At 40.9% G+C, this 15188-nt stretch overlaps 1 protein-coding gene across 15 annotated transcripts in view; it reads right to left on the reverse strand.

The window, feature by feature from the left end:
- The window catches only part of syngap1b (synaptic Ras GTPase activating protein 1b), a 187051-nt gene that overhangs the window by 26474 nt on the left and 145389 nt on the right, over positions 1 to 15188 (reverse strand). For 12 of the 15 annotated variants that reach the window (XM_088084622.1, XM_088084624.1, XM_088084621.1 and 9 more), the window contains 11 exons: positions 12952 to 13287; positions 12683 to 12827; positions 11348 to 11492; positions 10939 to 11175; positions 9847 to 10048; positions 9017 to 9255; positions 7119 to 7320; positions 6150 to 6743; positions 4733 to 5167; positions 2649 to 2822; positions 708 to 919 (listed from right to left, as the gene is read on the reverse strand). In XM_088084622.1, coding sequence (XP_087940748.1) covers positions 708 to 919; positions 2649 to 2822; positions 4733 to 5167; positions 6150 to 6743; positions 7119 to 7320; positions 9017 to 9255; positions 9847 to 10048; positions 10939 to 11175; positions 11348 to 11492; positions 12683 to 12827; positions 12952 to 13287 — 2921 coding nt within the window. The remainder of the gene's footprint in view (positions 1 to 707; positions 920 to 2648; positions 2823 to 4732; positions 5168 to 6149; positions 6744 to 7118; positions 7321 to 9016; positions 9256 to 9846; positions 10049 to 10938; positions 11176 to 11347; positions 11493 to 12682; positions 12828 to 12951; positions 13288 to 15188) is intronic. The other 3 variants (XM_088084626.1, XM_088084617.1, XM_088084620.1) reach the window with 2 other exon arrangements.

The following is a 15188-nucleotide window of genomic DNA, read 5'->3' on the forward strand; positions in this document are numbered from 1 at the left end:
AATACTGGGACTCAGCTGGAGTTCTCCACAGTCATCCAAATATGATGCTCTTGAATAAACCATGTTACAATAGCAGATTTGCTACAACAAGAGTTTAAAGGACAATCAAAAGACTCCTTTGTCCAACTTAACTCAGTTGAAAAGAAGCAAACTCCGAGGGAACATGCCCTGCATGCTTATCAAAGAAGATATAGATCTCTATCTTGCTTATATTAGTCTCATTTAATTTGTCACTCATTACATGTCTGCAGCTTTGGCTTTCAATATACAGTGCAGCTCTCTGCCTCTCTGCTCCCAGGGCTGTAGTGCTTAATGAAACTGAAACAACCTCCCACTCTCCAATATTCTTTGCAAGATAACAACCCCTGGAAATAGAGTCGTATTCCAAAATGCAATACATGTTTTTTAGGAACAAACCTTGCAGCTTCAAGTATCACTCTTGTTAAATACAATATGCTTAAGTTGTAGTGTGCTTCCACATACTTCTCAGAAGCGTGAAAATGCTTTTTAATTAATGCTAGCTATCTTTCTCTGAGAGAATTGGTCGCTTTTTCCACATATTTAGGAAGAAAACTCATAAAGTCTAATTCACCACAGGCGTCACAATAAACAAAGTCAATGCAGCCCGCCAGCGGCCTCCCTATAAAAAGACCACATGACGTCTCAGCTGTCTTTTGCCCTCAATCCCAACAACAGCCTCCATTTACCTGCTAATTATTCCTTTAATTTGGGAGTCTTTCTCCACTTGCTGTTGCCGTAGCTTCCTCTCACTGTCTTCCAGGCGATTCTGGTACTGTAGGAGGATCTTATTGGTCTGCTGCTCCTGCGTGAGGAGCCTCCGCTCGTACTCCTCCAGCTTTTTGTGGGACATCATCAGGCGGTCCTTCAGGGAGTTGATCTCCTCCTCATACTCCCGTACCTAAGGCAGAGATATGGAGAGAAATAAGAAATGTTTCCTTTCTGGCTGGTGGATTCGAAAGTTCTTTGTGGACATAGAAAGAAGTATTTTACTGCTGGAGAGAATTTTTTTAACACTATGCTGTCTATGCAGTAGCAAGACGCAAATACTTTTGAAATTGGTGCTACATGACCAGAGAAAACAGAGAAAAAGGACTACGGCATTCGCTTCATATCAAGAGATAAAAAAACTACCAGAATGCACTGCGCCACAATGGACCAATAAATGCTCCTGCTGGTGGGTGACATAAAAAATCAAACTCATCCGTTTGAGACAACGGTGTCCAGCTGGTGAGAGACAATCTTGTATTACAGTTAAACACAAAATGAAAACATGTTTGTGAATACATCTGAGGAGAGAAATATGAGACACAGTTACAGAATTTTGGTTTACGCAGCGCTGCTTAGATTTACCATTTGATCTCAGGATATTCTGCCTCAGTTTTCACCATGTAGGAAACAGTATGGGGCCCACTTTCTGTTCACAAGCCTTCACTATTACAGCTAAACAGGGCACTTATTATGTTTTCTTAAAACATTTTAGATGAGAAATAGGCAAGAATATTGGTTTACACTTGATCGGCACTGCCTCGGTGTACCTTTTGATCAGAGTTTGGTCTGACAGAAAGAGAGATTATGAGAGAGAGGGGTCTGCCTCTGATTCTGATGCACTTCTATAATCTTTGTGTTCGTGGTGGTGGGCAATACGAAAATGTGGAAGTACAGCTTGTAGTTCAAGCAACAGAGCAGGAGAGCCAGCAAAACTCTGCCAATTTTGTCAGGGAAAAACAGGGAGATCAAGGTACTGGTTAGATGGAGCGAAGTTTGCCACAATTCATTGTTACACATTGTTATGATACAAAATAAGCTTGGGTGTATCACAGTATTATGGTATACTAGGGTATTTAGAAATCCCATAGGTTTTTTTTAATACCAGCAAAAATAACAGACGCTCCTTTTTCTATTAACTCATTGGAAGTAGTGCACAGCATGCACCACCAGAGCTCAGTCTGATAGACGTAGCAACCCCTGGTGGTGGAGGGATCCAGCAGAGGGGATAACAGCATATTTTTTTACATCTAACTTGGTGAATTAAGGATTTATTTCTACCAAACCAGAGCTGATGATTGTTGAAACAGTGGACTTACTCACTAGATTACAAGCAAGAGCAACCAAGACAGTTTGGGTGAGTTTCATTTTGTTTCTGCCAATGAAGTGTGTTTTATGATGAGTTAACGAGGGATTTAAAATTCATCAGTCTTCCATGACTGAGAAAAAGTTAAATTAAAAATGTGTACAGATGTATGTCTCTGTTTAATGAGGAAAATAGGTGTGAGAATATTACTTTTCTTAACATTTTGTGGGTTTCTATTATGGATTGATGTAAGCTGAATTTTTTGGAAGGTAAATATTACATACATGTTGAAAAACAGTGAAGTCCCCCTTTAAAAGACACATTGGACACCAAAAAAGTTTGATGTACAGTGAATATATGAAAAATATTTGAACACCTGGCTAATGGGTGTTGTTTCCTACACTGTTTGAAACCTTCAGACTTCTGTGTTAAGATCAGATCTGAGTGCCATCTGCTCAGCAATGGTACACATGACTCAATGTTCTTCTAAGCATGGATATAAAGTTTTTATTTCCTAATTTAAAGGGCAGCTCTTAAACTTCAAAGTGATACCTACCCTGTCCATGCGTGACTCATCCATGCTCTTTGAGTACTCCTTCAGTTTGAACTCTTCACGGTCGATCCGCGAACTTTCAATGTCAGCCGACAGATGAGGCATGTTGGAGACCCAGGCCACCGTTCGCTCATTGGCTGGGGTTGGGGGATTGAGGGTGGATGGAGTCTGGGAGCCCTGGGAAGAAAAGCCGGCACACTGAATATGAGAACATGAGTTCTTAAGTGGATGAGAGTCAGTTTCAGAACAGGCAGTTTTTTATTTAATTCTGCAGGCTTTAATGCCAAGTGCCTCAGAGTTCACATATTTTGAGCAAGATCCTGGTGGACTCAAGCCTTTTCTCCTGACAATGTTAATTAAAAGTCAAATACAGTAACTGACATCTTAAGCCCTATTCGCATGGGACCAGTATAACCAGGGGATCTCAAGTGATTCAGAAATCACCCCCCAAGTCTTTGTGTGGCGCATTCGCACTGAACAAGCAAAGTCTGTATTTTAATTGAATATACTGACACTAAACCCTCAATATAATGCATGTAGTCATTTGAAACTCATCTTGACACAACACAGATGTACTAAACTGCAATACCACTGACTTAAAGCGTTAAAAGTCCATTTATATTTTAAATGTAGGTTAAACCAACAGAGCCAATTCAGCCACACATTGTCACGTTATTTATCTAATAATCTTTTGAGATTTTTCTGATGGATTTGCTTTTGCTGCAAAGGGTCCCCATGCTGTGTAAAAAGAGGAGCCTCCTGCATCCAAAATGACATAAAAACTTTCAATCATATTTGCCAATGCAGTTGACAGAAAAGAGGAAGAAAGGTGGAGAAAACAGAAAACCCAAACACGACTCCAAATCACTGTGACGCTAATTCCCTTGGGACTAACATTATCACATCTGTATAATATTATCAGATTTCTGTGTTCCAGGCACGTATAACTGGTAGGAGGCCCCGGGGCAGGCCCAGAGCACACTGGAGGAATTATATATCTCATCTAGCCAGGGAACGCCTCGGGGTGCCTCAGGTGGAGCTGGAAAGTGTTGCTGGTGAGAGGGATGTCAGGACTGCTTTGCTCAGCCTGCTGACTCCGCCCTCGGATAAGCAGACAACAATGGATGGACCCATGGATCTCTATTTTGGTGCTTGTTTTTATGCACTCTGGCACCTATGCATAAAAACCTCTTTTTAAATTTCCTGAATACTGATGAATTTTGATGTTAAAAGTGTAAGTAGTTATATTGGGTCAAAGAAACATTACAACTTCTGAAGCTAAAGAAATAATGTTTGCTTAATGAGGATTTAACAACAATTTTTGAAACGCATGGCAACCTTTCATCACATATCTGCTATAGAATTGTACTCTAAACCACAAGTGCACATGTGAACACATGCACACAATTTGTCTGTTATTATTATCTCGTACTAGTTATTATCTGTCTGTTTGTTTCCCAGGATGTGAAAAAATATTTTTTCCTGCACTTCTGCATACATGTTTTCTTAAATATGAAAACAGATTGGATGAAAAATATTAGTAACTACTAGTACTGAGAAAAAAAACAAATACTCATCAATGGCTTTAAAAAATAAAATCAAAATAAAAAAATCTCCATTTAGGAAAATAGTTAAATGTATCAATTTATGAAATAGCAGTGAAATGTATCTATGTACATTTATTCAAGAACAAGTATGGATTCAATTACAGATCGTTAGATCCAGGGGGTTTTATCATTAAAAGGGCCAGTTCTTATTTTTGAACCACGTATATATATATATATGTATATATATATATAAAGCCTAGATATTTAGATCTGATTATGTAAGATTTGGGGCTGCAGCCACAGATGCCAAGGCCTAACAACACTGATGCCAGATTTTAACAGGATTAAGATCACACACAGCCTCTGTAATTATCACAAATTATAAATTTGAGGTCCCCAGGTAATATTAGTCCCATGCGAATAAGGCTTTACACACATTGTTGAGAAATGATCATGAGCACAGGTGCTGACAGAAAAAAACTGGAGCGCTAGAGAGAAGAATAAAGAGACTGAAATGAATTTAGAGCATGCAGATGTTACCTGTTTGGCCATGGAGGGTTTGAGCAGGTGCTGTTGCGGAGGCTGTTGCTGTGGTGACTGTTGAGTGCTCTGACTGGTGGTTCCCTGGGGACTCTGGCTTTCCCTGACAGAGCTCTGCTGGTGGGGAAGGCCCGGGGCAGTGTTGTCTTTGACGGACAGCTGCCGGGACCCATGCTGCCGGCCGCCGTAGCCGGACTCCGGAGACTGAAGGAGATTTCCGCTCTGTGGTCGTGTTTTAGCCAGAGCGGTAGGTGCGGCAGCTGCACTGACGGACAGCTGATGGGAGGTCTGGGACTTGACGCGCTGGGATGGCGGGGCAACAGAACTCTGGCGCACAGGTTGGACTGTGGAGGGGGGCGTGGTGGCCAGGGAGGAGTGGGAAGTTCCTGTCTGGGAGGTCATGCCCATCATCTGTTGCTGCTGTTGGAGGTTATCCTTTGAGAGAAAAATAGGAAATAAGAAGTCAGCATTTTTATTTTTGTTGCAGTTCTTTTTGGGGCAGATGATGCTGCTCATTTCATGGGAAATTAGTTTATGCAATGGTTGGGCACTTTTCTTCAGGTTTTGGTGAGACAATGAAATATGGTTCAGGACATTGTAAGTGATAGATTGATAAGTTTTCAGTTACGTGTCATAAACCTCATTTTCTGCCCATTTTTCCTGTCTGACTGGTGTCAACTTAGAAATAGTGATTGCAACTCATGATAATTTGACTACTGATTAATTTACCAATTATTGTCTCAATTATGTGATTCATCTCTTTGTCTATAAAATGTCAGAGAATGGTCAAAATGTCTGTTATAACTTCCTAAAGGCCAAGGTGACATATTTTTTGCTTGTTTCATCCAACCAATAATACAAAACCCAATGAGATTGAGCTTACTACCACATCAGACAAAGAAAACCAGTAAATCCTCACAACTGTGAAGCTGAAACTAGAGAATTAGTCATTTTGATTGAAAGAATAGTTAATAGATTCATTCATAGCCTAATCACTTACAATTATCACAATTATTTTGTCAATTGACAGCAAAATGGCAAAAAAAAGTTGACTTTTGCCAGTAATGATTTAAGCACAAATATTTCATTCAAATAAATGTAAGAAATGTCAAGTAAGGCAACACAATGGTCACTGAGCCTATGGCCCACTGATGAAAGCATTGCATTACTTATATATTTGCAGTATTATGAACTGGGTGTTGAGATCAAAATTGTCAGACAAAAAGCTGTAACTGCTTTTTGCTGCTATCTCAATCCTAATCAAGACAATCTGGTAAGAATTGCTCCACCTTGTCAATACAGAACTCAAAACTGTATTGAAATGCACAATAATGGAATGAAAACTTGATTTAAAAAATGCCGTTTGATAGCCCTTATTAAAATAGACAAAATCAGAGGAAACAACAAACACACGTACCTGCACATGGATGGACATCTGCCTGCGTCCATAGTCAGCCCTGCTGTAGTCGTCACTGTAGCTGTGTGAGTGGATGATGCTGGGTTGGCCCAGGTGACCGTCCCTGGTCCTGAGGGTAGACAGGTCCTCACTGCGAGAGAACCCCCCGTGGGCGAACTGTGGCAAGTAGGTCTGGTGAGAGGGATCGGGCTCTGGGGCCAGGAGCAGGGGTGCTGGAGGTTGAGCCCGGCTGTGCTGGTGATGGAGCTGTTGCTGTTGAGGCCCGTCAGCAGTCGCCAGATGAAAGAGAGGATTCTGGAAGGAAAGCGGGTAGCGCATGGCGGCGGCCTGCTGTTGCTGCTGCTGGGATAGCGAGTCGGTGGTGGTGCCCATCTGGCTCAGCTGGCTCAGCCGAAGACCGCCGGACATGCTGGAGCCGCCAGAGCCAGCTGACAACCTCCCACCGGCCCGCAGCTGGCTGCTCAGGCCCGACCCCAGGCCGCCACCGCCTCCGCTGCTCAGCCCCCCGAAGCTGCCCATGCCGGCGATGGAGGCCTGGGAGGAGTTGAGCATGTCCACCGACTGCAGGTTAGACACGCTGTTCATTCGGGAATCCTGGAGGTCCATCATAGATACGCTTTTATTGACACTGAGCACCTAAATAATAAGGGATATGAGAGGCTTTGCGCCCCCTGGTTTTATGTATGTTAGGTGGCCACGGATGATATGGGTGAGGGTGGTGCAGGTGTTTTTACCGCGAGGCCTGGATATCGGAATGCCTCAAAGTATTTCCCAGGAAATACCGCTAGGATGAGTTGCGTGGTGAATCAGTGGAAAAAAAGCAGATGTCATGATATACTACAGCCTCGATCACACGATGGCAGATTCTATCAAGTATGACTGACATGCACGTCATACTAACCTGACTTTGATAAAGGTTGATCTAGTGGATGGGATGATGATTCCCCAAGTCGGTGTGATAAGACTCACCTTAGGGTCTGGCTCTGTGATGTCCGAGCTGCTCGTGCAGTAGGCCGGGCTGGATCTGGCCAAGGGAGGACGGGATACGTAGAACATGTCTTTGGAGGACGCTCGATGGGGGTGGTCACGGTCCTGAAAACTCATCTGGGAGCGTGATGGCATGACTCCTCCGGTGGAGGTGGGGGAAGGCAAGCGAGTGATATCTATAGAGCTGGAGGACAGCAGTGAGTAAGGCCAACTATAGCCGAAAAGATCGAAACCTGGTTTGTTGTTGGGTGCCCAACACTCTTGATGAAATGCCGTATTTTCGACAGACAAACGTGTTGATCCACACTTTCTTTTCATATCACACACATGGAGAGTGCTGTTATGAAATCATCATAATTTGAAGCACAATGTGATTGGGTAGTCAAGGCAAGCCTCTCTGACGCATCTACAGGAGTTTTGTGTGTCCCGGCGTGAACATCATAAAGGTAGAACTGGTTGACCAGATTGTCAAAAGCTAGCAAACATGCGAAAATACAGAACGTGCATCTTATGTTGGGCCAAAATATATTCACTATGTAGCTGCCTTAAATGTTTAAACTGGCACACTGACTACCTTCGCTTTTGACACCTCTGTTGTCTTTTTAAGTTTAAAATTGCCTCCTCTTAATTGAACTTATTGATTTCATCATATCCCTACTTCATCAAAATGCAAAAAGAAGCAAAGTAGAACAAATATAGATGCAAAACAAACTGGGGATGCCTTCTGAAAGTTGGAGATTCAATCATCAGTCGGAGACCCCTCCGTTGACTCAGATTGCTCCAAGCTGAGCCTTTTTGTTTTCCTGAGTCAATGTGCTGTGCAGTGTACAACCAGGTCCATTTTGGTACCCAGATTTTGCTGCAGAGTGAGCGCTCCTCACTGTGATGCTGCTCTTTGATACAGACTGCTGTGTTCACAGCACAGAGGAGGAGAGACTTTTTGCACTGTAAGGCTTCGAAAAAACATTTTTGTCTGCCTTCTGCTCAGAAGTAGTGAATTTACAGCTCACAGCAACTTAATATGATACAATCTGTGGCTTTCATTTGATAACAGCTAGAAAATAGCATCTGTTTACCATGGAGACACAATGAAACCTGTCACCAAAGCATAAATTGAAAATGTTGCATGGCTCTATGGTTTCTGTCAAGTGACACTCATCAAAAGAATCGAGTGCCCCACCACAAATCAGGATTAATTAGAGCTGCAATTATTAGTTGATACTTTTCCAAACTTGATGCTGGTCATGTTAACATCATATTCAGTTATGATGTCGCGAATTAGGCTTTATTCCAAATAAAGCATGTTTCGGGGATATGCTGATATGATTAGGATTTCACAAGCTATCTTTGGACACTAAACAGTGAATTGTCAATAGATGCATGTCCAAAAGAAAAGCCCACATTTCTGGTCAGAAAGGGGAACACAGAAGATTATTAAAAAAAAAGATTTGGATATCGACAGGTTTTTGGATATGCACAAATATCATAGCAACGACCTTTTCAAGAGACTGGTTAAAGGAATGAAAGAGGGAGATTTTGTTCGCACAGTTGAACAAGTTCACCACCGCTGGAAAACTGAAAAATTTTACTTTGATGCAAGGAAGAAAAATGGCACAAGTGGGACCAGCCGTTTTTCACTTTTCCACATTTTGAAGTGATAAACGACATGTTTGGGCACATTACTCTGAGCACACAGGGCTGCTGGTGGAATATTAATTTTCATTGGCCATGTAAACAGATTAGTGGGAATATTGTCTTTTTCACAATAAGAGCAAAAAAAACCTGATTATTTTGTGCATGTAAACCTAATCACTTAAGTTATTTGAAGTTGGAAAACAATCAATGATAAAGTTAACTATTGCTTCATTAACATGGCCTACCTATTAAGATCCCTCATCATGAGATTTTGGAACTCGGATGAGATGCCCCTGTTGAAGCTCGGCCGTGACAGCAGCCTGTCTGTCTGCCTCTCCTGCACCCTGTCTGTCTGATGGCTGGGCTGCCTCTGGAGGTGAGGGTTACGCAAAGCCATGCTGATGTCATTCAGGAGGCGAGGCAGAGGGCCCAGTTTGATGATGGCATCCTGTGGTTCAAAGAAAACCAGTTTTGCTGAGTTTTGCTGTGGATTTAAAAAATAACGTAATTTTGAGTTATCTAATGTACAGGTTTTTATTAAATGTCATATATATCCAACTCTAAGAAAATTAAAACTGTGAGACACTTCTGAGACCAAATTGTTGAAAATGCAATCCTGAAATGACATATCTATATCTAGAGTTGGGTTTTGTTTGGTTTCACAGTAACCTGAAGTGATGTACAAGGGGTGGACACAAAAACATGACAACCTGTACAATATAATGTTATTCAGTGCAACATCTCTGACATAAGTATGACTTCTGTTGTAAGAAATAAGTTTGTTTTTTGTTTGTTTTTTAATTCATGCCAGAATTACTGGTGGTTTAGTACTGGACTGCTTTTTATTTTCATGTGTATAAATTATTTATTTCCCTTTATATGAGAGTACAATATGTGTCAAATCCCTGTAGGGCAAAGTGATAGCATAACTATGAATAACTGATCAAACTCAAATTAAAAAGGAACAAAACATAAAACTCTACATAAATATAGTCTCAAAAGTTATTTTGGAAAGAATTAGTGTGTAAAATAACAGTGTATAATGGCACAGATAATGTGTCTTGTTTGTGTTTACCTTGCTGAGCTGAGCAATGACCTCCCACAGGAGGCTGTGGAGTATGGACAGCTCCCTGCCCAGGTCGATGTATCCCTCAAAGCCACCCGCATTGCTGACACTGTCCAGGTTGGAGATCTCATACAGAAACTGCTGCATGGAGCCCCACTCCATCTCCAAAAACTCATTCATGAAACACATGTACTCCTCTTTAGTGCCAAACCTGCCGGTGGAGAGAGAAATAAAGGTCAGTATGGAGGGTATAAAAGAGAAGAAAAAGGGAAAGTGACAAAGAAAAGTGTCTTTTTGTGGGTTCAGGATGAACTGGCTGTTACAAAATGAAGAAGGTGTCTGCAGGTATAACCCTGGGTTCTGTCCTGGGTCCACTCATTTCATCACCATTTCATTTCACCATTTTGGGTACAAATGTTTCGAAAGTTTAATTCTGCCAATATGCAGATGATACTGTTATGGTATACTTTGTTGTGATATACTACTGTGCCCGATGTCTCATGCTTTTGCCTTACTAATTTGTTTTTATTTTAACTTTCTTAATATAATCTAAATTAATGAATGCAGATAAACAGTCTGTTATTATTGTATTCTAAAATGTCAGATATAATAATAATAATAATAATAATAATAATAATAATAATAACAATTATTATTATTATTATTATTAGCATTTGCATTTGAGCACTTAAGTGAAGGAAGATTGTACATATTTATATGTGGAAAAAAATGTGTATTTTATGTAACTGAATTGACTTAACAAAAAGGCTTGTTTTCTTGTATTTCATGAGGACATTTGTTGCTTGTCTTTATTAATGTTTATTTAATTATTTATTTATATATTTGTTTATCTGTCAAAAACACTGCAAAAAAAACACTATAACAGGTTACAATAACATAAAACTGATGTACTGCATATAGGGTTTTTAGGCAAGGCTAATTTGTAACCCCTGTCCCTGGTTAGGCTTTTCTACTTGAACAGGTCTTGAATGAATGCTTGCTGTTTAAGCATGTTAGACGCTGTGTAACATACAGCATGCGTAGTGGTTTGTGACTTGATGCAAAGTGTAAAAGCTGTAGACTGAATGAAATAAAACTGACTTGGAGAAGTTGGCCAGGTTTTGCACTACTTTTGCGATAAGGGTGAGCGTGCGTGACGTCTGCTCGTCGGGATACTCCTGGGTGAGGTTGAAGAGCGATGGAGACATGATGGCAGGACACAGGAAGCGCAGGAAGAGGGAACCACTGATGAGACGGTCGGCTATGTCTTCCCGACCTCTCTCAGCACAGCGTACTCTCCAGGAGGCAAAAACTTCCTTCAGCTCTCGAGGGAAAACACTGTGAAGTGGATATATTACAAGTCTGGATCAGAAACCAACTGTGGAGATTCAGATTCTTCAGTTTTCTGTGAAAGAAACTGAAGTCGCATGCATCTTTAAAATAGCAGAGAGAAATAAACACGCTCGGAACAAAGGTTTTTCTTGTGTGCTGGCATTAAATAACTACTCACCAATGGGAGTTAACGATCTTGCAGAGTGCTAGTTCACAGCACATTCGGAGATTGGCTTGGTGGTCCGGGAGCACAGAGGGCGGTGTTCTCATGGGGTCCACTTCGCAATTTTCCTCTGACTCATACAAGGCCCTTATGAACTCCCCTACAAATGACATTTCGTTAGTGACAGCAAAATGGTAGAAACCAGCACCAACATCAGTTCAGTGCTGTTAACACAGAAAGCAGCCACAACAACGCCCTATCGTACAAAAAAAGAGTCCATTTTTGGAAAGTAAAAACCAGCAAAGTTTCAGACCAAATGCAGCGTTGCTACAAGACACACTGCAATTTGGATAAAGACTCTTGACTGTAAAATAAAGACAGAGCATGGAAACTGGCTGGCTAATTAGCCAAAAAGGTAACTACTGTAACCCGAAGGCAAACTTTTTGAGTGACTGTAGTTAGCTGTATCTATGAGCCAAAACACACAAAAAAGTGTTAAATTTTTGGAGAAAAAGTAATTCTCTGAAATAAAGAAACAGCCTACATATTACAGATTGGATGTGTAACGACTAGAAATTAAATGAGGACAAAAACAGATCTGAAATTCAAAGTGGACTTGAAATGTCACACATGATGTTCACTATGAACATAAAAGCACCCCCATCTGTAAACTGTTGCACTAGCTGACCGATAGCAGTTGTCTGGACGATCGCACCAGAAGTGCATTTCTCCGCACCAGTCAGCGAGCAATTCTGCTCCTCTTTTCTAATCACACTTATGTCTGCTTGTGTGTGTGTGTGTGTGTGTGTGTGAGTGTGTGTCTGCTTGTCTGCCTGCTCTCTGTTTTCACTCAACTGACATAAATCTGAAATAAATAAGCATGAAATGCATATTCTATAATTTATAAGAATTACATCATTCATATCACACATAATATATCATTTATGTAATTCCTAATAGATAATCAGGGTCTTTCTTGCCTAGATCGGACACCAAAACTATCGTAAGCCTGCCAGAGAGCTCATTGCCACAGCGTATCCAGTGTGAACGGTCCAATGACGTGCGCTGAAAGGTAGCAGTCAGAGCTTCATGAGATATAAATACACTTTGCACGCTTCCACATCCAGTGTAAAAATGACATCAGATTCAGGTGGATAAGCTGGTCTCTAGTGATTGGTGACGAAAACCAAACCCCCACGGAAATCGGTTAAAGTGGACGCAATGTCAGAGTGAAGATGGGAACAGAGTGTCACATTTCTTTCTGAATATCAGAGATGTTAATATTGCACAGGTGCTTCAAAGTTTACAGCGGCAAACTCAAAGGTCAAGTGCCCGTCTGTTGCGTCTCACCTATAGCGTCCTTGAGGTACTTATGTCCGATCAGTTTGAGGTACTCTTCTATGGCTTTGGTGGCCAGAGTGTTCTCTCTGAAGATAAGGTGTTCTCGGTCAATGAATCTGTCTACCTCGCACATCGCCATGTCTGACAGGAAGTCCTGGAGAGAAAAAGGAATAAATTAATCTTATTCTTATACACAATGTTTACAGCAGAGATAAAAATGACTAGAAGCTTTCGCACATTTTCACACACCGATGAGTCACACAAAGAGGTGTCCGTACCTTAGCTTTCCCTGTGCTCTGCAGTATATGCACCAATGCACAGGCCACTTCCTCTTTGCTCTTGACACTCAGCACGGGCTCCAGCACAGCACACAGGGTGCGGTAGTTATTGGTGACGTACTCTGCAAACTCTTTGTACAGCTCCATGGGCAGGATGTTCATGGTCTGGAAGCGGGATTTGAGGCGTAGCGATGCGTTGATGATCTTCCCCCCTCCGACTCCAGCCCCCTTGGTGAGGACGCTGGGCTGGATGACCGGGTACCACTGCTCCACAAACTGACGTCCGGTGATGCTTGAGATGGGGATGCTTACAAGTCCTAAGTATGTGCTCTTTTCCTTAGAGAGAGAGAGAGGAGGAAAAGAAGTAGATATAAGTTGAGATGAGCATGTGCCAAAGAAAAGCTGTCCCTCAAAAATAATCTGAAAGTGTGAAAAATGTCAAAAAAAGTTCATTTAAAGCTTCTCGCACTGAATAAATAATGAGTGGCAAGACTAAGACCGGATCCCTGGAGTGTCGTTTGAAGCTAGAAATGAGTTGTTTTGTTATGGTGGTGCCAAAATGAGAATATAAGTTATCGCATTTGTGAGTCACAATTCATTATCTTGCATAAAAAATATTATTTCTAAAAGTGACAAAACCTCAAGAAGCAAATACTACCAAATAAATGGTAGTACAAAAAATGGCCATGATACTGTGTTTCCGCAGGGGGCTGATAGGGTTGCTGAACCGTGGCAGTGACTCAATCAATTACGATTGTTTCTGACTTTTCTTTTTTTCCAGCCGGCTCTCTGCTGATGAACACAGTCGCTGCAGTCTGAAGACACTCTTGTTTCCCTCCAAAACAAACTCTGCACGTCACATAACCATAAGTGTTAGTTATAAAGCCATTAAAGCAGATGCATTTCTCTGTCCCTCGTGCTACTAAATGACTGTAAAAAGAGCTTTTATATTTAAAGCCCCAGCAGAGGGAAGGGAAGTAAGGGAAGTAATTTACCTATTGATATTCTACAATTTCAATGTTGTATGCTATGTTAAAGCAGGTCCTCTCCTCTTACTTTGGAATGGACTGCTCTTGTTTTCAGTGAAGCTGTTTATATCTTAAATTAATATATTTTATTTAATACTGTACAGACTATGATGACTTAAGCCATAGGTGGCTTGTCTGAAGCCTGATATTTACTATCTATTTATTTATTTTTCTAGTGCAACACAATAAATGTGAATGATCCACAAACTCGGTCTTTCCCGAATATGATCTGATTACGCACATTGCTTTTGTCACTTTGCTTCATTTTCTTTCCTTTTAAAATTGTCTGAAAATATGTACGTTAAACTCTGGTCGTCGCTAATAATAAAAAAAACATTAATTTATTCATTCATAAATATTTATTCATTCATAAATATTATACCTGACTGTAGCTGGTGGTCCACTCACACTCTATTGTTAATCTATTATTGGTCACTTTGGTTGTAATATTTGCAGGTTTTCGTTAATCAGTGGTCATGGTTTGTTTTTGTATTATTGTTGTTTTGTGTTTGTCAGTTTTTGTCTGCTGTCTGTGTGTACATTGCCTTATCTACAATTGTATTTCCATATGTTTTATGTATTTATTTATTTTGTTAGTCCCCTGTTGTTTTTTTCATGATTGAAAAATATGTTGTGCCCCCCTTTTGAAAACAAGATGGTATGACTCGAGGGGTTTTATCCTAACAATCTGCGACAAAAGCAGTGCGAATGAGAATTTTACTTTATGTTTCCTCCTCATAGCTTATTTCCTCATTTCTGTGTTTTTGTTTAACTGATGCTCTCATATCCTAAATTCTTATTTCTGTTGTAAAAAATGTTGGAGGGGTACCAGCATTTTATAACTTGATGTGGTGAAATTGTTGGAAAACAGTTTCTTATTTACACATCCAGAAGTTTAGAGCAACATTATCATTCATTTGGCCACCTGAGTAACGTAAGTCCGATATTCACTCTCCGTCAGCTCTTTCTGGTGTCCACCACCTCCTGAGGGAAATATCTGACTCTTCAGCTGCTAAATGCTCCACCAGCCAGTCGATAACTGTGTCTGTCTGCTGTGTGGTGCTGAGAAGGTACTGCGAAGTTGGTTTTTAGAACTTTTTTGCTGAGTGAAGCTGCCTGCTGTGGCTAAAAATGATGCTATGAGAGCAGCAAGTCTGAACTTAAACAGTAACGTCACAAGCTGAACAACTTCTGTGGTGTAGATTTTGT

This window comes from Plectropomus leopardus, chromosome 11 (genome assembly GCF_026936395.1).
Source record: "Plectropomus leopardus strain MGB_pleo_1.0 chromosome 11, ASM2693639v1, whole genome shotgun sequence".
NCBI lineage: Eukaryota > Metazoa > Chordata > Actinopteri > Perciformes > Serranidae > Plectropomus > Plectropomus leopardus.